A 24,593-nucleotide genomic window follows, 5' to 3' on the forward strand; every position below is an offset into this window, starting at 1 on the left:
CTAGAGAACCCAAAGGACAATATAGAGAAGGGAAGTGAGGTGTGTTCCGGGGTGTATATATATATATCAAGCTAAACACATTGCACTCCTTAAATTTGTATTTTGAACAGGTATTTCTTTTTCACGAGGAATTTTCTGATATTCTTCTCTTCAGCAGTGAGCAATAATGCATTGGTAGGGAGACTCCTATCCTAGATAGCTGTCTTGAGGATTCCTTAGTGGAAAACAGCATACACCTAGTTTCTCAGTGACCAAAAGGGATGGATATACTGCAGGAGTCTGAAGTACAAATACTGAATCTGGTCTTGTTCCTCTGGTTAGAAGGGACTGGGAGCCCTCTGGAGCACTGTATGAGGTGGTGGTGGAAGTTTGTTTGGAAGTAACCCTCAAGCCAGATAAGTGATTAGGACTACTCATACGCTTAAACTTTGCATGTGCCTCAGGCCTGGTCTACACTGGGAGGGGGGATCAATCTAAGATACATAACTTCACCTACGAGAATAGCACAGCTGAAGCTGATGTATCTTAGATCGAATTCAAATTACTTACTTCGCGTCATCATGGCGCTGGATCGACGGCTGCGGCTTCCCCATCAACTTTGCTTCTGCCTCTCACACTGTTGGAATTCAGCAGTCGATAAATCGATCCCCGATCACTCTCCCATTGTGTCTACACTACACGTGATAAATCGATCCCTGATAATCGATCGCTGCCCGCCGATCCAGTGAGTAGTGTAGACATACCCTAAGTATCCTGTTGAATTAGCACAAGTGGCTTGTGGAAGAAACTTCTGTATAGATTGAGAGAAGCTTTGAATTTTAAGAGAGCATTCAAAATCCACATAGGCAAAATAGTGGGTATATTATGTATTAAGGTTCTTAGCTATAATATGTTTAACTTTGATAAAAGTCTCCAATCGTTTACTGAAATAAGTATGTATTGATTTGCTTTGGGCCTGATCATTTTCCTAGGAAAGTCTCTTGATCTGAGGCCTTACCTTAACTAGAAAAAAAGTTGCGGTGTTACCATGTGTGACTAATGTATGGTAAGATGAAGTAAAATCCCAGTAAAAACAAGGCAGCAGGTAGTTTTCATACCTGTTGACAGGTCAAAGTAAACACTAAACTTCCCCATAATCTGTTAGCAGCTTGAGACAGGTACAAAAACTACAAATTACCTTGCCTCTACTTGGATTTTACCATATGTATTCAAAATAAGAGCCCACTTTTTGACCTAGTGAAGACTTGCCCAGAGGGAGTAGACTTGGGCCTTGGGGAGGAGGTCAGCAGGTGAAGTAGTGTTTAAAGCAGAAAAGCTGGTCGTGTATTATAATAATTAGGCTGCGTTTCACAGCAACTCCTGAATAGCAGTGGCCATCCTAACTATAAAGTTGACAATGGTTTTCCCCCGAAAGCATTGCTCCCCCATCCAAGACGATGCTCAACACAGTCTCCAGGTAGGCAGTTACTTCTATAAAATCTGCATTCTGGAACTGGAGTAATTTCTTTAAAAGAGAATTCTAAATTGGGTTCTTTTTTGAGTTTTTAGAAAACAAGATGAGCTAGTTGGATGGCTCTGTGGCAAACAATTCCACATAACATTTAGGAGCCAAATACAAACAGATCCTGCTTCTGTGGAAGTCCGCTGGAATCTTGTGATTCACTCTAGTGGGAGCAACACTATCACTGCTCTCTGAATATGGAACATCTTCTTGAGACACTGGGAGAGGTGCTGTACAGTAGAACCTCAGTTACAAACACCAGAGTTACGAACTGACCAGTCAACTACACACCCCATTTGGAACCAGAAAAACACAATCAGGCAGCAGCAAAGACTAAAAAAAAACCAAAAAACCAGTACAGTACTGTGTTAAATGTAACAACTAAAATAAAGGGAAAGCAGCATTTTTCTTCATCATAAAGTTTCAAAGCTTTATTAGGCAATAGTTATAAACTTTTGAAAGAACTATAAAGTTTTGTTCAGAGTTACGAACAACCTCCATTCCTGAGGTGTTTGTAACTCTGATGTTCTACTGTATAGAGCAAGGATCGCTTTGGTATGTCAACAGATGGCTTTTGAACCATGAAGTGATGTGGTTGTGGCCTTAGAGCAGTGGTTCTCAGCTCGCTCCCCATGGGCTGCTTGTAGCCCAGTCAGCACACAGCTACTGCCCACGTGACATCCTCAGGGCCATACAGGTAGTATATCTACTGTGTGGGTGTGGCCTACATAACAGAGCTGCATATGCAGCCCACAGTGGTAAATAGGTTGAGAACCACTGCCTTAGAAGTAAGGTGCGTCTCCTCACCAGTAAGATGAGTTGAGGTAGCTACAAGGGATGGTTAAATAGAGGGAGCTACAAGGGATGGTTAAATAGAGAAGTGGAAAAAATGTCACTAAAGAAATTATTATTGTGCACAAACTTTGTGTGGCTATAAAATTAGCATCAGTGTTTTTGTTAATATTTTACTGGTGAACTTTTAAAAAAGGGAGTAAAAAAGATTGAGAGTATTTCTCAATACTTGGAAACCTCGGGGTTGCAATTTGTCACTTGAGTGTCTTGAGATTTGATCTGTAACAATGAGCTTATGTTGAGATTTAGATTCTGAACTTTATCTGAAATTGCATATTTTTCTTTCTAAACATTGAGCACTGTGGAATGGAAACCTAATTACCGATTGTCCTAGTGAGAGTTCTTTTGGATGCGTGGTGGTTTAACCAACTATGTAATAGGTAACTCAACCCAAGACCACAAGGGAAACTGAGATGAGAACAAAATGTGTGTTTCAATATAACTGATGCCATTCATAGCTATGGTTAACAGGATTGGGGATAGTTAATGGAGTGCCTGTATATCTTCACACTGCACAATATTTTTTCTCAATGAAGCCGTATGCACAATGAAACTTGTCATACCAGTTTTCAGTTAAGACACTTATAGTTTCAACTAGATATGGAACGTTTTTTAAGCTAGCTGTGAGAAATTCTTCAATTTTTTCTCTCTCTATGCATTACACGTGTGGAGTACGCATGCACACCATACTCCTGACTCTGGAGATTTTAACAAGCAATGTCCTTTGTCCCCTGCACATGCATATTAGATCTTCTTGTGCTCCTGAGTTGAGGATATAAGAAGCAGCGTGGGTCAACAGTCTCCCAGTTATTTATTACATCTGCATGGTCTGAGTCGGAATCCAGTGTCATCCTTTCAGAAAACTTGTAAATAAGATTGTAAATAGTGGTTCATTAGGTTAGTGTAGTTTGTTTTCCCCAGGCTGGGGATTCCTTCCTCACAGTCGGGGACTGTGCCCAGACTCCCCATTTTCAAAACTGTATTTCCTGCCTTAGTCATTGACAGAGAAGGAATTAATACCAGCTCTGTCCCTACTATTTAGATGAGACACACATTTTAGCGACATGCAGCATGTCACTCGTTTCCACCAAGAACTCACAAAGCTTGTGAGTTTCACCTTAGAGGAGATGGAGAAGGCTATGAAGCCCCTTTCTGATCCTGCCCAGGAAGACCCCCTTGTACATCGGCCTCATCAAACGTGCACAGAGGGGCACTGCTTGTGCTTAGGAGTGGAGCACTCAGTATCTAAGCTCCAAGACACACTCTCCAGGACTTTTCATAAGAGTAAGGGACACTCTCATGGGCACAAGGACAGATCACTGTTGAGGACTGTCTGTAAGAGACACACTACCGTGAGCCCATTGAGGTTGGGCAAGCCCTTGCACACAGACCCTAAGGACTGATTCTGCCAAAAAAAATCAGGGTGGAGGGTAAGGTGTATAGGGAGAAGTATCTTCCTGTTCCATTGGTGATTCCAGTTCTGAAGCACAAGGACTGTTGTCCTCCAGTCCCTTCCACAAGCGTGGCTTTGGACTCTGATAGTGACAGCTTCCTGAACACGCCACGACTGGGGGTGCACTTGTTCCATTGGTGCCAACCATCAGAACATCCTGCACATGGAGTGCACAGAGAACTATATGGCACCAGAGGATATCTTCCTCTCCCGCCTGCAGTTTATCCACTTCTCTGGCCCGGCCCTCCTGAGGGACATTACTATACCAGAAGACTATATTGCTTTGTTGTCCCAGGAGCTGTCTTTCTGACAACCGTCAGGCAAGATTACCATGGTGCTGATGGCTCTGATGTTACAGAAGGCTCAGTTTTTGGATTTGGACAGATCTGATGAGCTGGTCCCTCGTTCGTCAGAGACCTAAGCCTGGACAGGCGATCGAGGACTTATGGTTGCTACCCTTATGAGACTGCCTCCCTTGGGACCAGTGGTTCCCCATGTCATGGTGTCCCCTTCAAACAGTTGGCCCCTCTTTCTGGCCCTGTTGGGAACCCTATACCAGATGTCCAGCACCCACCTAGGAGTCTTTCCACTCTTCCTCATTGAACCATCAACCAATTCCATCAGTGTGTGTGTGGAGGAGGAGAAGGAAGATGCTGAACCAGAACCACAGGTACCGATGTTTCCAATGGGAATATCCTCCTCTTCCCCAGATAAGGCAGTCTCTTCCCCATCCCCCCCCCCCCCCCCCGACAACCATAAGCAATAACAGGACTTACCACAAAGAGTGGCTAGTGGTCTCCAAATATCTCTGGAGGAAGCCCAAGATTCACCATCACCTGTTGGACATTCTGCAGCTTCAGGCCCAAATAAGGTGGCTCTCCCAGTTAACAGGGCCATCTTGAAACCAGTGAGATTGGTCTGGCACATCCCCCAGCATCCTGTGCGCTCTTTTCCCCGCCTCACCCCCACATACCGAAAAGGGCTGAAAAGTGCTATTTCATTTTGGCAAAGGGAGCTGAATTCCTGTTCTCCCACTCTGCTCCCAACTCCCTGGTGGTATGGGCTACTATGGAACATATAAGTCTCAATACCTAAGGACCACACCATCTGACATGGGCTCCAAGAGACTGGCCCACCTGGGGAGAAAGATCATCCCTGTAGGCTTGTGATCCTGCATCACCAATTACCAGGCCTTGCTAGCCAAGAATGACTTTAACTACTCTAGGCTGGTGGCCTTTTAGGACAAACTTTCCTGTGAGGACAGAGCCAAGTTTTTCTCCCTTCTAGAGGAGGGCAAGTTGGTGGTAAAAACATTTCTTCAGACTGCAGTTGATGCTGCATCTGCAGCATCCAGAAGCTTGGCCACTGGTATTGTGATGAGGATAGATTCATGGTTGCAATTCTCAGCTCTCCCCAGGGAGGTGGAGAATACTATCCAAGATTTTCCCTTTTGAGTCCAGCCTCTTTAACAAGTGGAAAGTCTCAGCCTTCTTGTTAAAGGGCTCAACTCAAGGTCTTCCCTCTGCTCCCTGGGGATCTGCACATGGGTCTCAAGGACAGACAACAAGAAGGAAGACCTTTAAATCAAGATCACTACCACTTCCTACTTGTGCAGTCTGCTATGAGCATCCTGTGGGGCCTTCCTGCAACAGACAGACTCAGCAGCCCTGCTTTTCATCCCCCTCTACTACTGCAACCTGTTCCCAGCCTGCGGCTAGGAGCCACTTTTGATGGTTAGCGGGTCTCAACTAAAACATCTCTCGTGCTACTTGCCCCTTCTGTCACCTTTTTGGAGGCCGTCTCACTGTTTTGCCCACAATTGGGAGCTAATCAAGATGGATAATTTCCAAGACCTAACCATCCATCAGGGATACTCCATAGAGTATATCTCCTTCCCTTCCTGCAAACAACCTTTGTGGTTACCCTTCAGGACTTTCTCAAGGCAATTCTTCAACAGGAAACGGTCCTCATTACACCGAGGTGCCCACCTCAAGGAAGAGGGTTCTATCGTCTGTATGTCATAGTCCCAAAAAGGACACCAATTCTGGATATTTGGCAACTCAACATCTTCGTTTGGAAGTCGGAGTTCAGGATGGTCATATTGGTATCAGTAATCCCCTCTCTCCAAGAAGGGAGGTGGTTCATCGCTCACAGCTCTTGACATAGGTGTCCACCTCTCCTATGGGAGTTTCCTATGGCTTATTGTGGGCCAGGAGCACTTACAATTCTGGGTCCCCTCTTTGGACTAGTGACAGCAGCCAGAATGTTTGCAAAAGTTTTCTCTGGGGTGGCAGACCAGATGAGAAGTCAGGGCCATACAGTCTTACTGTATCTCAATGACTGACTAGCTCCTGGTAGTTCGCTTTTGCCACGAGGTCAGGTCAGCTAGTCCATACCTCATTCAAAGCCCTCGGGGTCTGCATGAACAGAAGACCATTTTGTCCCCCACAAGGACAACAAACTTTATTGAGGCAACGTTGGACTATTTTTCTGCAAGAGCCTTCCTCCGTGCAGAAAGGTTTCAGACGATGCACAACCTAGTTTCTTTGATTTCTCACAGACCAAGGACTACAATGTGGATGTGCCTGTCGCTGTTAGGTCATATGGCTGCGTGTACTTGTCTGACCCCCTTTTGCCGGGCTTTATCTGCATTGCCTGCCTGGCTCACTTTGGTCTACTCACCTAATAAAGACCACATTAACTCCTAACTCTCACCAGCTCCTTCACTGAGTGGTCAAACAGACAAGGTTCCCTTTACCACTTCCAGCATCACTATTGTAACTGATGCTTCTTCTTCGAGTGATTGCTCATATCCATTCCAGTTAGGTGTACGCGCCGCGCGTGCACATTCGTCGGAAAACTTTTACCCTAGCAACTCAGTGGGCCGGCAGGTCGCCCCCTAGAGTGGCGCCACCATGGCGCTCCATATATACTCCTGCCGGCCCACCCGCTCCTCAGTTCCTTCTTACCGCCCGTGTCGGTCGTTGGAACAGTGGAGCGCGGCTTAGCTGACCTCCACTTCCCTAGCTACTCGTTTTCTCGTATATAGTTATGCAGTTATAACCCTTTTATATATATATTTGTATGGTTATACGGGTTTTCTTTGCTAACATGGTTAGTTTAGTTAGCGGGGTTCAGGAAGTAGCCCCTTCCATGAGCCCAGTGCCGGAGCCATGCATGGCTCACCGGGTTTTAAAAGGGGCCCGGCCTGCCAGAAGCCGCGGCCGAAGAGAGATCTACATGACTCCTGTTTGAAGTGCCTCAGGGCAGATAAGTGCCCCATTTGCAAGGCTTTTAAGCCGAGAACAAAAAGGTGCGGGACTTTCACTTACCCCTCCACCTTGGGCGCCGAGCGATATTCAAGCGGCGGGCAGAAGCGCCTCGGCACTGGACCCCGCCGGTACTACCAAGGCCTTTCGGCACCGACCGTCGCCGGCACCGATGTCGACTCGGCACCGCTCCCTTCCGAGGTCGAGAGAGTCTACGATTCCTGCTGGTGCCTGGCGGCTCCCCGGCACGCGCCGTGGTTGAGCCCCCTGCTCCCGCTGCTTCCGTGCCACCTGCATCGCAGCCAGAGAGCTCGCCTAAGTTGCGTTACCCGGCACCGGCACCTGCAGAGGCACCGATGACTTCGGCTCCGTCGATTCCAGTCCCCCAGGACCACGAAATCCGGTGCCTGGCAGCTCCCCGGCTCACGCCGTGGTAGAGCTTACTGCTCCTGATGCTTCTGTGCCAACTGCACCGCAGCTAGAGAGGTCGTCTAGGATGGCTCGCCCGGCACCGACGACGTCGCCACCGTCGATCCCGGTCCCACGAGGGCCGTAGAATCCGGTGCCTGACGGCTCCCCGGCACGCGCCGTGGTTGAGCGTATTGCTCCTGCTGCTTCCGTGCCAGCGGCACCGCAGCCAGAGAGCTCATCCAAGTCGGATCGCCCGGCGCCGACACCTGCTACGGCACCGATGACGTCGGCACCGTCGATCCCGGTCCCACAAGGGCCGTAGAATCCGGTGCCTGACGGCTCCCCGGCACGCGCCGTGGTTGAGCGTATTGCTCCTGCTGCTTCCGTGCCAGCGGCACCGCAGCCAGAGGGCTCGTCTACGTCGGATCGCCCGGCACCGACACCTGCTGCGGCACCGATGGCGTCGGCACCGTCGATCCCGGTCCCACAAGGGCCGTAGAATCCGGTGCCTGACGGCTCCCCGGCACGCGCCGTGGTTGAGCGTATTGCTCCTGCTGCTTCCGTGCCAGCGGCACCGCAGCCAGAGGGCTCGTCTACGTCGGATCGCCCGGCACCGACACCTGCTGCGGCACCGATGGCGTCGGCACCGTCGATCCCGGTCCCACAAGGGCCGTAGAATCCGGTGCCTGACGGCTCCCCGGCACGCGCCGTGGTTGAGCGTATTGCTCCTGCTGCTTCGTGCCAACGGCACCGCAGCCAGAGAGCTCGTCTACGTCGGATCGCCCGACACCGACACCTGCTGCGGCACCGATGACGTCGGCACCGTCGATCCCGGTCCCGCAAGGGCCGTAGAATCCGGTGCCTGACGGCTCCCCGGCACGCGCCGTGGTTGAGCTCCTGCTCCGGCTGTTTCCCTGCCAACGGCACCGCAGCCAGAGGGCTAGTCTAAGTCGGCTTGCCCGGCACCGACAACGTTGGCACCGTCGATTCCAGTCCCACAAGGGCTATCGAATCCGGTGCCCGACGGCTCCCCGGCACGCGCCGTGGTTGAGCGTATTACTCCCGCTGCTTCAGTGCGGACGGCACCGCAGCCAGACAGCTTATCTAACTCGGTTCGCCCGGCACCGGCACCTACCGGAGCTCTGATGACCTCGGTACCGTGGATCCCGGTCCCACGAGGGCCGTCGAATCCGGTGCCTGACAGCTCCCCAGTACGCACTGTGGTTGAGCCTGCTGTTCCCTTCACGCCGGAGATGTTACCAACGGCGAGGGCTCTCAGTGCCATGACAGAGTCAGTGCTGCCTGACCCGGGCACCGCCGGTACGGGTAATACAGTCTCTTCAGGGGACTGTCCCCTGTCAGCACAGCAGAGCGGCACCGTTCATGATCACGGTCCCGCAGACACTCCACGTCCTGTCGGCACGCCGGACGCCACTGGCAGTCCCGGTGCTGTTTTCCTCGGTACTGGTCACACTCGCTGCACCGGTCGGTATCCCGTTCGCCGACCCGCTATCGGCACCGTTCCGACCTCTGGCACCGGGGCAGGTACCTTGACTCCTGTAGCCCTTCTCCGAGTTGGGCAAGGTCCGAGTGAGTCAGAGACTCTGCCTGTGCCTTCTTTTAGTACCTCCATGGCTGTCCGGACGCGCATCCGTGTCATCCCATATGCGCAGATTTTATGCTCAGGACCACGATCCTGATATGATGGCCAGCGGGCGCCAGCCCCGAAGCAGAAAGAGGCTTGGCGAATGCACAGGCTTGGCCGCCAGGTGTTCTCTGCAGGGGCCCTGCAGCTCTGGGTAGCAAAGCAACAAGCCTTGCTTAGCTGCGATAATTATAGCACCTGGGTGAAGGAGTTTCTCCCTCAAAACTCCCACCTGGAGTTCGCTACCGTCTTGGAGGACGAGGGAAAGAAGGTTCCCAGAGCGTCCCTCCAGGCCTCGTTGGACGCAGCAGACTCTGCGGCCCGCACTCTGGCCTTGGGTGTCGCCATGAAGTGCATTTCATGGCTTCAGGTTTTAAAACCTCCGGCCGGAGCTGCAGTATGCCATTCAGGATTTACCCTTTGTTGGTAAAGGCATCTTCGCGGCAGAGACAGCCCCAGACTGCGAAGCCTGATGGACAATAGGGTCCTAATGCGTCTCAGCATGTATACGCCAGCGACCAAACGCAAGCCTTTATGGCCCCAGCCGCCATACTCTGTGCCTAGCCAGAGGCAGAACTCTGGCAAACGGCAAGGCCAAGGTGGTCGCAACAAACGTCAGGACCCCTAAAGAGCCAAAGTCAAGGTCCTTCGCAATTACCACTGGGACCAAAGACGGACCTTCCAAGGTTCGCCTGAGGGCGGTGTACCAGTCGCAGGACGGGATCTCAATCCCGCTTTCTCCTGGCATGGCCCCAGTTACTTTCAGATCGCTGGGTCCTGCGCACGATGGAGCATAGGTACCACCTTTAATTTGCTCCAGCCCTGCCCCCCTTCAGCGGGCGAAAGGGGCAAGGGGTTTTCTCCCGTTATGCCCTAGTCCCCCACTCGAACACAGGTCTCAGACCTCCCTGGTCCTGCATGGACTCAACCGGTTTAGGATAAGGTTGAAGTTCTGCATGGTATCCCTGGGAACCATTATTCCATCCTTGCCTCCTGGGGGCTACTATGCCGCCCTGGATATGAAGGACGCGTACTTTCGCAATGCCATCTTCCCTCCGCACGGGAGATGCCTCCGCTCTATAGCCGACTGTCAATACTCCCGGTTTCCGGCCATAGTCGCCGCCTACCGTCGCTGATGTCGGATATGCGTTTTTCCGTATCTGGACGATTCGCTTATCCTAGGAGACTCTGAGACACAAACCACTCAGCCCGTGGACATCGCCATGGTCTTATTCACAGGTCAAGGCCTGCGGTTTACTATAGAGCAATCCACTCTGGTTCCCACGCAGAGGTTGGGCTTCCTAGGGGCTATCCTGGTCTCCTACCTAGCTGGAGCCTGCTTATCACAACTGCGGTTTTAGGCTATGGCAACAATCATCTGAGGTCTGAAGGCTTTCCCAACGACCTCAGCTCGTTCTTGTCTCAGTCTCCTGGGTCCATGGTTGCCCGCAAGTTTGTAACCAAACACGCCAAGCTCCGCCTCCGTCCTCTCCAAGTCCGGCCCACCTCGGCGTACCGCTTGGACAGGGAGCCAATGGTCATGGTAGTTACCGTTCCCTCGGACGCCTTAGGCTCCCTAGAGTGGTGGCTAACTTCCTCCTTGGTGTGGACAGGGATGCGGTTTCATCCGCCCCAGCCCTCACTGCCCCTGACGGCGGACGCATCATCTCTCTGCTCGAGTGCTCATGGTCACCTCCGAGCTTAAGGCCTTTGGTCTTCTAGGGAGCTGGCATTCCTCATTAATGCTCCAAAAATGAGAGTAGTCCGCCTGGCATGCCAGGGGTTCCAGCGGCAGCTGCGAGGCCGTGGTATCTCGGTGTTTACAGCCAACACAATGGCCAGGTGCTTCATAAGTATTCAGGGGGGACATAGTCCTCCCCCCATTTTTTGTCAGGAGGCCATCCATTTCCGGGTCTTTTGCATGGCCCACTCGATGGAGCTGGCGACGTCCTTTCTCCCAGGCGTTCGGAACGTCTTACCTCTTTGACTCAGCAGGTCTTTCCTGTCTTACGAGTGATCACTCTGCCCCATGTGAGGCGTCCCGCTTTCCGGAAGTGGAGATGTTTCCTCACACAGACCTGTTCGCTCACCGCGAGAGCAGGAAATGCCAGGTGTTCTGCTCCTTCCAAGGTCTCTCCTCGGAATCGCTCTTGGACGCATTCCTGATGTCGTGGAAAGGCCAACTGCATTATGCCTTCCCACTGTTCCCACTGGTTCATTAGGTCCTGCTCGAACTCCGCAGGGGCAGAGCGCGCATCATCATGATCACTCCAGAGTGGTCCAGGCAGCACTGGCATACCACGTTGCTCGGCCTGTCAGCCCAGACCTCATCACTCAGGGCAACGACAGGCTTCGTCACTCGGACCTGCAGCCTCTTCGCCTCACGGTGGCTGCTGCGTACCTGAGTCGGGGTGACAGGCAGCCTTCCACCTGGTCAACGTACCGGGCCAGGTGGAAGCGTTTCTTTTACAGCTGCAATACGCTCGATCTTGCTCCTGCTGAGGTCTCGATCCCCTCTATTTGGCCTGCCTCTGGCCTTCAGCGGCAGGACCTGGCGGTATCATCGCTGAGGATACTCTCGGCAGCCATCTCTACCTTCCAGCAGGCTAAGATGGACGTTCAGTGTCCCACGCTCTATGGGTTCGAGGCCCCTCAAGGGCTTGTTGCGCTTGCACCCTCGGGTGCGCCGCCCAGCCCCGCCCTGGGACCTCAACCTAGTCTTGGCCAGACGGGTCTCTGAGATCAGAGCTCTTACGGAGGTTCCGCCGTACACTAGGTTCCACAAAGACAAGGTGCAGTTATGACCGCACCCGGCTTTCCTCCCTAAGGTGTTTTGGCCTTTCATGTTACCCACAGCTCAACGCAATGGGCATAACCGTTGCACTCCTTGGACATCTGTGGAGTGCTCGCATTATATTGACAGAATCATTTCCTAAGGTGCCCCCAGCTCTGCCCGGTAGCGGGCCAAAGGGAGGGCTTGCTTGTTTTCCTCTCGGAGGATCTCCTCTTGGGTGATGGCGGACATCCCCACTTGTTATGATTTGGCTCATATTTCCCTAAGCCACATCACTGTGCATTCTACCAGGGCTCAGGCTTCATCTGCCGCCTTGCTGGCTCGTGTTTCTACCCACGAGATCTGTCGCGAAGCTCCATTGGTCTTCAGTCCATACCTTTGCTTCGCAGTATGCCCTGGTTCAGCAGTCAAGAGAGGCTGTAGCCTCTGGCTCAGCAGTTTTATTCTGCCACATTTCACTCCGACCCCACCGCCTTTGTAAGGCTTGGGATTCACCTAACTGGAATGGATATGAGCAATCACTCGAAGAAGAAAAGACGGTTACTCACCTTTGTAACTGTTGTTCTTCGAGATGTGTTGCTCATATCCATTCCGCACCCGCCCTCCTTCCCCACTGTCGGAGTAGCCGGCAAGAAGGAACTGAGGAGCGGGTGGGCCGGCAGGAGTATATATGGAGCGCCATGGTGGCGCCACTCTAGGGGGCGACCTGCCGGCCCACTGAGTTGCTAGGGTAAAAGTTTTCCGACGAATGTGCACGCGCGGCGCGTACACCTAACTGGAATGGATATGAGCAACACATCTCGAAGAACAACAGTTACAAAGGTGAGTAACCGTCTTATCCCTTCTGAGGTGGGTGCCCAACTGAACAGTCACATTGTACAGAGCACATGAACCACCAGACTATATATATCAACATCCTGGAGCTACAGGTAGTTGACTTTTGCATGCAAAGGCCTTCCTTCCTCTCACTTGCACCCTCCGCATCCACGTAATGTCAGATAATATCACCATTGTCTACATAAACAGGGAGGAATGAGATCTCTGCTGCTTTGTCTGGAGGGAGGCAGGATTTGGAACTGGTGCATCAGTCACATCATCACCATTTAGGTGACCTACCTCCTGGATATCCACAACTCCTTAGCAGACAACCTCAGCAGGCATTTAATGGTGGACCATGAGTCAGGAAATGCACAACTCCATTCTGACAGACATCTTCACTTGCTGGGTCACACCTCTGAGGGACCTCTTTGCATCACAAACAAACAAACAAGAAATTCACCATGTATTGTTCCAGGGAAGCCAGAGGTCATGATTCCCAAGGCGATGCTCTTCTACTGTTGTGGATGAGCAGTTTCAGATATGCCTTTCTTCCCATTTCCCTGCTTCTACAGGTGCTGAGAAGGATGCATCATGACGGAGCCAATGTCTTCATTCTTCTAGCATGCTACTGGCCAAGGTAGCTTTGGTTCCCAGAGCCTCCGTCCATGTTAGTCGATCCTCCCTTCAAGATGCAAACCTTCCCAGAACTCTTGATACAGGACAGGGGCAGGTCAAACACTCGTACCTCGGCTTTCTCCACCCTATGGTCTGGTGTTTGGATGAGCATCTGAGGTAGATTGTTCTTGTTCATTCCTGGTCCAGGCTGTACATAACAGGTTTTGGTCAATTCTTTCCTACTTTGGGTATCTGGCTAAATGGAAATGTCTCCACCTGGATACAGCACAGTCAGTCTTAAAAGTCCACCCAGCAGCTGTTAGTGCCTCCTGCCCTTACCCCCAATAAATAAATAAATAAATAAATAGTGAGTGCTCTGTTTTACTCACCCAACTAGGACACTGTTCCTGAAGGGCCTCATCAAGGCCTTTTCCAGCAGTCACTAAACCCACACCATTATATGATCTGAACCTTTTGCAGTTGTAGCTTAGTAGACCTCCATTTGAACCCTTAGCAGCATGTTCCATGTCTCGCTTTTCCTTGAAGGTGGCATTTCTAGTGGCCATCACTTCGGCCAGGAGGATCAACAAACTTGGAGCACTCATGGCAGATTTCTTCCCCCTCTTTTACTTTGTCCTTGTGTATCCTTTCACCTTCACCCTACATTTCTACCTAGAGTTGTTGCAGAATTCTACCTTGGCCAATGTATTCACTTACCTGTCCTTTTTCCGAAACTCCCATGCTTCTGAAGAGAAGAGACTTTCACTCCTTCAATGTCAAGTGTGCATTGGCCTTTTACTTGCAAAGAACTAAGACCATCATAGAGTCTCCAAGACTTGTTGACACAATAGTAGCGAGATCCCATGGTCAGGCTGTATTCTCTCAGAAGATTTCCAAGTGGGTTTCTGGCTGCATTATAGAATACTACGGACTAGCTTGCATCCTGCCTCCTGGTGGTATAACGACCCACTCTCCAAGAGTGCAGGCTGCCACCAGGTGGCATCCCTGAAGGAGGTCCCTATGCAGAGCCATATAAGGAAGTCCCCTGGAATGCCATATATGTTTGCTCATGTGCCTGTCCAAGCCGCTGCTGCAGGTGTAGCAGTGGGATCTGTGATGCTGCATGAATCTTTCTTGGTGGCTTCCTCACACCTACATCCAATCTGATCTTGCTTATCAATCTCCTTTGTGTGGAATTCACATAGGAACCAGCACTTGAAGTGGAGGTTACTTACTGTAAATGGAGCTCCTTCAAAATGTGTGGTCCCTATCTGTATTCCACTACCCACCCTCCATTCCCCCCGAGAGCTGTAGATGTGATTGGATTTGTGGTAAGAGGAACTGAGAGGGTATTGACCTGCACTGCTTATACCCTTGCTTGGGAGCATGAGGAGATCTTCTGCATTTGTGTGGGCCAATGGACACTGCTGTCAAATTGCTGGACTCAGATGCGTGGGGCACATGCGTACTCATGTATGGAATACATATAGGGCCCACACATCTCAAAGAACCTCCAGTTCTAGTAAGCAACCTCCACTTAGAAGTTTGTCTGAACTCCTCTTTGCCATCTTAATTCTAACTTGGCTTAATTGGCCACGTTGGTAGTTTGCAGGTTGATAGACCTTAGTGTTGTATTAAATATTTTAAATGTTTAAATTTTGAAAAATTACTAGTTTCTATTGAGTGTACAATATTACATCCCATCTGAGTAGAATGTTGTCTATATTGCAGTAGCTCCTATTTCCAGGACCATAAGTAATTCTTCTCATTCTTATGTTTTAAATGTTAAACATCAAGGGGAGAATTTTTATTCATATTTCATAGTAACCGTGGAAATCGCTGTCAGGTGATCAGTCAAATGGTGTAGCTGGATCTGTAAAACAGCTTACATAGGCTATATCTACACTTCAGGCTTGGAGTATGATTCCTGGTTCAAGGAGACATACTTGCACTAGCTCTCATTGAAATATAGTACAACACTGGAGGTGCGAACCTCAAGATGAGCGAGCCATCTTGAGTACGTGGCTAGGGTCTCAGATGGGCACATACATGGTGGCTGCTCCATCCTGCAGTTCACACTGCCATGGCTACGTTTTTGAGTCTCTCTTAGAGCTAGAAATCCCATCTCCTACTTAGCACATAGACATGCTCTTAGTTTAATGACTGATAGCATGTGTAATGCCAAGTGTTAAGGTAGAGCTAATCTGCTATTGTGTCAGGATGTCATAAATGGCAGGAAGCAATTTTCAGTTGTGTATGCTATGAACTTGTATTGGCAGGATGCTGGGCTTAATGTTCTGATCAGTATGGCAAATTTTGTATCCTATTCTGTAATTGTTGATCTAGTCTAGTCTTTTAATTCATAAAGACTATCAGCTCCTGTAATACTGAGTAGGTTATTCTATCTGCTAATGACTGTTCTGGTGACACAGTATCTTCTAACGTTCCCCCTTTCAGTTGTTGATTAGTTTAAGGAAGGACACAACATTAACATTTTTTTCGCTCAACTTAGAGTGTGGTTATGGCCTTGAGGCATGTGTACACTGCAAGATACCATCTAATAACTAATTATTTCTTTTTTAAGCCTGGTGACCAGTACTGTACTCTATGCCTAATAGTCTAACTAGCTCACTGCAGAATCATTCTCTTGCTTTTGAATAGATTCCCTAGTTAGTTTACAGTATGCCAGCAATCTTTATCTTGTATTTCATAGCATCATACAACTGGAAGGGACTTTGAGAGGTCTTCTGGTCCAGACCCCTGCACTCATGGCAGCACTAAGTATTATCTAGACCAGGGGTCTGCAACCTTTGGCCCGCAGCCCACCAGGGTAAGCCCCCTCGTGGGCTGGACCAGTTTGTTTACCTGCTGCGTCCACAGGTTCAGCTGATCGCAGCTCCCACTGGCTGCAGTTCGCCGCTCCAGGCCAATGGGGGCTTACCCTGGTGAGCCACATGCCAAAGGTTGCCAATCCCTGATCTAGAACATTCCTGACAGGTGTGTGTTTGAGACTCCACCTCTTATTGCTATTATTTCTCAGTCTCACTGATTTCTAATACTATCATCTTGTTGACCATCCATGCTAATCATGATGTACTGTAACTGAAAGAGAATTTAGACTACATACCCATTTTCACAATCCAGGCAACTTTGCCTCATATTTTTATACAAAGATCTGCCTGTTAACTAGTTAATTGCATCGTATTTCATACAGTCATTATATACATATATATATGACAAGCTGACATTGAAGAAATGAGTTATCAGGTGAAAAAACCATCTTGGATGCAAGCTTATCATTAATTCAATTGTGGAAAAGCTGGCTTCTTTATGGGAGCGTTGAAGTATTTTCTAAGTTATGAAAGGTATCCTTAAACTGTTTGGTAACCGACATGGGTTTAGGATTGTTTTGTGTTCTTCTCTTGCAAGTGAGGAAGAGAAGGGATACCATAGTTCACAGGGACAGCTCTGTTACGACAATGCAGACTAGAGGTTACGGTGGCTTGCTGACATAGTCCCTCAGTTGTTGTGGAGCCAACAGTGATCCCATAGGATCCATGAAGTTTGGCATGGTTGTTTAAAATATTTCTGACTTAACTGTTAGAATAAAGGCCAGATCTGGTTCCTTCTAGATTTAATATAGTCAACTATGATGGTTAAAAGTAATTAGGCTTTATTATACTCAACAATATATACCAGACCAAATGAAAAGAGTAACTTAAAGTAAATCCCTGCTGTGTTTTTGGTGATAGAAGAAAGATTCTACTAACAACCTAATGAGGTTTGGAAATGAAGCTGAAATTTAGATTAAACTTCAAATATAGATTCAAATCCCCTTCCTTTTTCCCCAAAGGTAGGCCCTAATGTGTGCCTTAGATTGGTATTTCTGCATTCAGATGTTGAACAAAAGAGAAGTTTTACATTTTAACTTTAATGAAATGCTAGTTTTACACTTCACACCTGTCAACATTTGAAGTATAGAAAGAGGGACTGTTGAGAAGAAACATAGGGATGTCTTCACTGACTACTGTAGACTAAACTTTGTTCTGGAGCAACAGACTAGAAGATGTGCGGAATGGGAGAGAATATAAACATTGTGCAAACCCCCCCCCCAAAAAAAAAAAAAAAACCAAAAAAACTACAATAAGATGTTGCTCAGCACTTCTGAAAATCAGATCCTTTTCAGGGTGACTATATGAAGTGCCCCAAATCATTAATAACTTCTGAAAATGTAGGTTAATATTACTTTACATTGCATATAATGGAATCTGCACTTCTGTATGCATATCAAAGCTAATTTTGCAATTAAGTTTAGTTAAAATAGGCTTTTTCTTCCTTTTCCATCTCTGCCATCTGTTGTATCTTAAACATGTATCTATAGTTGAGTAATACAGTTACATTAATCATGTTGTAAAGTAGCTTTCTTAAAGAGGGATAAAGAAGATTTTATTCATGTAAGATTGAATGAATCTATCAGTGTGGCTTATTAAGTAAACCAAACAGAAAACTAAATGTTGAGACGTCTCTCCCAAATAGGAAATATATTTGAACACTCTACTGGAATGTGTTTTACTCCTACAAGATCCCCAAATTTCTATATCTTCTAGTGGTGACAATTTAACATGCCTGGTTGAATGATACCACTGTATCAGATTTTTCCCTATGTAAATCAGTCTTAACTTTAAATGCTGCTTTATTCTTGTGGCTGTATCCTTCATTACATCCTGGTATATTTGAGTAATTTTACCATGCCAAATGAATACTCTTCTTGCTTGTATGTCCTTTTTAGGCCTGACTGACACTTAAGATTTCTGGTATAGCTTTCAAATAGAGATGAAGTCATTTTTTTGGGTAACTAAAATAGCTATTCTGGTAAAAGCCCTTCCTGAATTGAGAGTAAGGACTTGTCTACACTTAAAATGTGACAGCAGCCACGGTAGCGCATCAGTGTAGAGGCCTAACTATGCCAACAGGAGGCATTCTCTTGTCAATGTACGTAATCCACCTCACTGAGAGGCGATATCTATACCAAGCTAAGGCCCAGAATAGATAGTACTAGGCTGATGGAAAAATTCTTCCATTTACCTAGCTCTCAGGGAGGTGGATTTTTCACACCCCTGAGACATGTGGCTATACCAACTTGTAAATACCTAGTGTAGACCAGGCCTAAGCTATACAGGTAAAAACACTTCTATACAAGTATTACTGTGTCCATACTGAACAGGACACTGCCTCGTTAACAGTACTGGTATAGTTAAAGGCAATACAATTTTTTATTATAGAAAAGCCTTAGTCTCCCAAAGCAGGGGTTCTCAGTCAGGGGGTTATAACACAATGGGAGTTTGGACTTGCAATCACTCTGTCTCATCCATATTGTTAGCCATGACATTGCTCATATCTAGATCCCAGCTCCATGGGAGAGGGGCTCGAAGGTGGAGATCTGAAAAAAGCTGAGAGAGGTTGAGGCACAATGAACTGTCTGTCATTTTTTATCATGGGAAGGGGGATAGGGTGGGAATCCTGATGATATTTTATTAGCACATCCAAAGTAGGGATGTAAATACCATTTTATAAGTTCACCATTTAAACTATTAAAATTTTTAACAGTTAATGTTTTACATCCGTAATCCAAAAATAAGATGATTGCAGTGACTAAGTGGGAGAGTTGAAAGTTGCAGTTGCTTCAATATAAAGTGGCTTCAGGATTTTCTGTATCAAAGCCCTTTGAACTTTTCCTTGTCTTCCATACCTTGTCACACAAAAGATCTCAGTGGTATTCTGTGCTTCCTGCTTTGGTTCTCCAGCTATTCCAGTCTATGCCAAGCTGTTTTAGTCCTTTTTTTTTTTAAGGCTAGTTTTCTATTACTCTTCTTCATTCTACATCAGCTGAAACCCTTGTATCTGTCTCAGTCATTCTCCTTATGCTGTTGTGTCAGAGCACTCTCTGTATTTGTTTTAAAGCCCTCTATATCAGATAGTGAGCTTCTTTATCTTTTCAGAGCTTGTCCACTTCATTTTTGCATAGTTTCTTGCAACATGCATTAAATCCTTATGCTTAACAATCTGTTTCACCTTGTATCTAGCTGTGACACTCTGATTATCTTTTTCAGACCTGAAGAACAGCTCTGTATCTTGTCTATGGGTATGTCTACACTGCAATGAAAAACCTGCAGCTGGCCTGTGCCAGCTGACTCGGGCTCTGCGAGCACAAGTTGGCTGGCAGGGGCTAATTGCAAGTGTCTAGTTGCACTGTAGCCATACCCTCTGTAACTAACAGAAAGTGGTCCAATCAAAAATGTTACCTCACCTACCTTCTCTTTCATGGTTTTTGGCAGTTCTGATTCTTCTTTGACATCTGTGCGTAGTCCACATGTGCAGGTATGCATGTGCAGCATGTGCCTGAGTTCAGAGATTTATTTAACCACTGTCAAGAAAATCTCGGGGTTTTTAAAATTTTGAAATTGAATCTCCGTTTTTGGCACTCCCCACTCACTTAGCCTTATGGTATCATATGACACCAGCTTTACAATATGTCTTTAAGAAAGAGAACAATCTTCATTTTGAGGTGTCAGTGTGAGAGTATATAGAGACTTAAGTGCTTCTTATCTTCCTCCATGAGTCATGAAAAACAGTTCTATTTATGGTTAACCAACCAAAGTCAGCATACCAATCTTGAAGTTTTCTGTTAGCATTTTGTTAAAAAAAATTCCATTTCTCTTCAGAGTCAGTTAGTTTGTGTCAAGGAGTCAGTGAATTCCCAAGGGAAAAAGAGGAGTTTTAAAAGCCTTTTTGACAATTTATACTTTAACAGTTGCAAGGGAGGAAATGCATAGGCAAAACTAGCACCCTTTGTTAGTAATATAGTTTAGCATGGAATTTACTTATTTTATTTATTTTATTTTTGGGGGGCAGGGTTGCTTGTCTGGAATAAATGACGTAGCCTTTAAAATGTGAGATGCAAGGCTTTCTGGTGGCTAGCTAATGTCTTTCACCAGCCAGCTACCTCTCATAAATTTGTGAATCTCATAGATTCTCTGTACCTTTATTAATTTGGGAAGCAGCATGGTTTGGCCACCAAACATGTTTCCTTTTTTTTTTTTTTTGCAAGGAACTTTGAGTTCTAATCCTAGTTCTGTCATTGATTCACTGTGGTTTTGAGGAATTTCTCTGTGCCCAGTTTCTCCACTTACAAAATGGGTCTGATGCTTGCCTACCTCATAAGTGTCATACATACAGATTAACATATTGAAGATGTAAACGTGTGTGTGATAAGAATTAGTAGTAGTATGAATGTTGCAGATGGTTAAATCATATAACCTCGGCCTCAGTGCAAAAATGTCGTGCTGATGAAGTCACTAAAAGCCCGCAGCACAATAATGTAATCTTCATCTGTTTTAGGTATTGTAGAAGACTATAAACCTCCATTCTATGATGTCGTTCCAAATGACCCTAGTTTTGAAGATATGAGAAAAGTGGTCTGTGTGGATCAGCAAAGGCCAAACATTCCCAACAGATGGTTCTCAGATCCAGTAAGTATGCAAACTGGAGGTCATGTCTTGAAATGTCAGCTCATACCTTTTGCAATAATCTTTGATGTAAACTGTTTTCAGCTGTTAATATCTTTTTAGTTGAAATGGTCTCTATTGCTAAGATAATTGCTTGCAAGGATAGATGGACACGTGTGTGCTGATACCTGAGTGTATGTTAAGGGAAAAACCAGAGCAAACAAGTTCTCGCCAGGCAAATCGAAACAAATCTAATCTCTGTGATATAAATCCAGACTGATTTTTAAAATGGCCACACCCACTGTGGCGCATCTTATTCTTCCTCTTCAGTAGAAAATCATGTTGGTGTTGAAGTAACCTGTGTAAGGACATGAGGGTCATAAATATGCAGATTTATGTCAAAACTGACTTTTCTCCTCTCCCGCATAATAAGGGCCCATATCAATAAATATTTTTAAAAGGTCAGATTAAAGTAGTAAGAGTAAAAATCTTCATTTTTCTTCACCAAAATCAATGTAATTGTGCCCTCAAATATCCTGTCAGCAGTTGAGTAACTGGTTTGTCTGTTTCTGAAGGTATGGAATTATGGTTTAATCTCTGCAGTGTTTTATGTATATTTGAGTCGCATTGTTGGCCATGGACAAATAAAATAAGATGTCCTGCCACGTTAGACAATTCTGTTTCTCAGATACAAATTTTATATTTTTGTATTTTAAAATTATAAGTGGAAAATGTGTATTTTCCAGTGTTTTCTATGTTTTTATAGAAAACTTATTTTTTGTTGCATTATTTACAGATTTAGTGATACTATTTACACTGTTTAGTAAAACTGCTTTTAAACATTCAAATACAATTTTTATCTGACCTTATGTTTTTTTTTAATTGCACTGGTCAGGTCATCTTCTTGACCCCATTCTTTTTAAATACGGTTTCCATTTATTCAACAAACCAAACCAAAAATAAAATCCTGCAGAATTTTGAAGGGATGAAATCATTTTTGGTAGCTGTAAACCAAGTTGTAGATTTTTGTAAAGATTTGAGTATTAACAAGGCAGTAAGGCTAATGAAACTTGAGTGAGCTTGTGATCTGTGAGCTTATATGCAACTGTCTATTTTTGTTTTTTTTTTCTTTCTCTCTTCCCAGACACTAACCTCTCTTGCTAAGCTGATGAAAGAATGCTGGTACCACAATCCATCGGCAAGACTAACAGCCCTGCGTATCAAAAAGACTTTGACCAAAATTGATAATTCCTTAGATAAACTGAAAGCTGACTGTTGATGTTCTTGTGATGCTGTCAAGATGGAAGGCTTTTGTCCAGTTCAGAAATATTCTGGCCTGACAAGTTCTAGAACTGGTCCCGAATGGCTTCTTAGAGGCAGACTTTCTTATCTAGCCATTCATCTGGGAAACAATGGAACCATACGAACCCTGCTCAGTGACTGTCGTGGGCATTTCACAAAGGGTCAAACTATAAAGACTTATGCTGGATGTACTGTTGCAAAGATAGTGGCCTGAAGGAAGACACAGAAATCCTAAAACAAGATCAGGGCATTAAACAATGGCTTTGAATAGCTTTTTATAGAGAGTCTCCTAGTTACTCCCAGGACAAACACATGGAAGTGGTAAATTTTAATCAGCAATATTGCCTGTGCTTCTCCTCTTTATTGCACTAGGAATTCTTTGCATTCCTTACTTGCACTGTTACTGTTAATTTTAAAGATGTGACTTGCCAAAAATGATTGGCTATGTACCCCATTGATCTGTGTCTGAACAATAGGAAATCGATTTGATAAATTGAAAATGTAACTGTCAGATTTTTAGCTGCATTTTACATGTGTACTGATGTTTACAATAATGCTGAACATTAGGAATTTCTCATTTATACAAAACTTGCAAATTATTTATTACTAATGCACTTGCCAGTTTTAAAAAACTGAATAAGTGCATAAAGTTAAAGCTTATTTTTGTGGCCTCTTTCATTATTTCTTACACAGACGTTTTTGTAATACAATATAATCTGAAACAGAAATTGCTTTCTGTATTATCATATTACAACGTGTTAGTCACATTTTAAATGCTTCACTTTTTTGTAGGTGTGGTCTGTAACATAACTTCAGTTCAATTGCAGAACATATATTTAGCCACTACTCACACAACGCCGCATCTAGTGTCTTACTGATCTAGAACATGAAAGCAATGTAGGACTTCAATAGATTTTTTTTTAAGTCATGAATGCTGTGGGAAAATGCATTTTTTTTCTTCTAAGCGCTACATAATGTGCATTTAAACTCTGCCAGAAAAACTATTTTGTTTTTAATCTACTTTTTCTATTTAGTAGTTATTTGTATAAATTAAATAGAATGTTTTCAAGTCAAACGAGTGTTTTTAGTTAATGCCTATTAGTTACTAGTTTCCAGTTTCTGATATCTTTCAGTGATCTTGCAAGCTTGAGGGCAGGTCCATGTCAATACTTGGATGGGACATGTAGGTGCTAAGGCATATGTTGGCATTCTTCCCTTTTGAGTCAGTACTGAACCTATACAGTTAAGTTAATAGAATCATAGAATATCAGGGTTGGAAGGGACCTCAGGAGGTCATCTAGTCCAGCTCCCTGCTCAAAGCAGGACCAATCCCCAAGAGATGGCTGAATTTCAGTGCCGGGTGAAGGGAACCCTGTATATGCGCTGCATATCAATCTGTAGGATCAAAGATGCTATACAAAAAGAAGCCATGATTATTAGTTCTTACTACAAGATAAAGAGATGTAAGTGGTAACTGCTGAATATTCTGTATCACTCAAACTGAAGAGTTATAGATACCTGGTGCACAATCATTTTATATTAACCAAATGATTTGGGGAGATAGTTCAGTTCTATGTGTTTACTGATGAGCGACATCTTTGGGAGGGAGATGGCAGACGACCAGAGGCTCCTTGAGGCCTGCCTCAAAGAACCACGGTGCTAGGAACCCCCAGAAACCACACTCGGTGATGCATAGGTGCTGTTGATTCCCAATAAGGACTGCTGGGAACCTGTGCAAAGTCCACACTTGCCTGGTGGTGTGGTTCTTCTATGCCTGGGTTCCTCCACATCTTCTGAGCTGGGTGATTGTGCATTATGGCCCAAGTTTACAAGTCTTAATACACCAAAAGTAGGAAAATGGTTGGCTCAGAATATCGTGGTAATTTCTCTTCCTTTCTTGAGCCTTAGAACACACATTTGTGCAATGATTAGACAAATAATGATCCCAGAACTATTAACATCAACTCAAAAGTATTATTTAAACTAGTTAACTCTTCTACTTTGCTGTGGCTATGTGGGCAGAGAGGCTCACTCTGCAGAGCGTTAATTTGCTTTTAGCGAGCACCAGATATACTAGCAGCAACTGAAGTTTAAGACTTGGGCAAGGAACCATATTTTCATGTTTGTGTTCAGCACCTAGTTCTGTGGATCCATGAACCTTGTGGAGATATCAGAGTGATAAGTAATATAAATATGGACTATTAATAACAGTTCTCGCTGCTGTGTGGGATTCAGGTGCTGATGCTGCACTGCAGTGTGAAAGGTACATTGTATTTTAGTGAAGTCTATCTGTCTCTCTTTCTCTCTCACTGCCATGGTTTCCTGCTGTTTGCTTCTGTTCAGCTTTTTCCCCTGCATCGCCTTCCTGCTGATGTAATCACGTGATAAATTTCACGTTTGAACTAAAGGAAACTAGTTTTTTTTTCT

At 45.9% G+C, this 24,593-nt stretch overlaps 1 protein-coding gene across 5 annotated transcripts in view; it reads left to right on the plus strand.

Moving 5' to 3' along the window:
* ACVR1 (activin A receptor type 1) overlaps positions 1 to 23,235 on the plus strand; it is a 111,818-nt gene extending 88,583 nt beyond the window's left edge. For all 5 annotated transcript variants that reach the window (XM_030579807.1, XM_030579808.1, XM_030579805.1 and 2 more), the window contains 2 exons: positions 20,758 to 20,888; positions 22,009 to 23,235. In XM_030579807.1, coding sequence (XP_030435667.1) covers positions 20,758 to 20,888; positions 22,009 to 22,143 — 266 coding nt within the window. In that variant the 3' untranslated portion in view covers positions 22,144 to 23,235. The remainder of the gene's footprint in view (positions 1 to 20,757; positions 20,889 to 22,008) is intronic.
* The last annotated feature ends 1,358 nt before the right edge of the window (positions 23,236 to 24,593 follow it).

Source organism: Gopherus evgoodei, chromosome 11 (genome assembly GCF_007399415.2).
Source record: "Gopherus evgoodei ecotype Sinaloan lineage chromosome 11, rGopEvg1_v1.p, whole genome shotgun sequence".
Taxonomy (NCBI): Eukaryota; Metazoa; Chordata; order Testudines; family Testudinidae; genus Gopherus; species Gopherus evgoodei.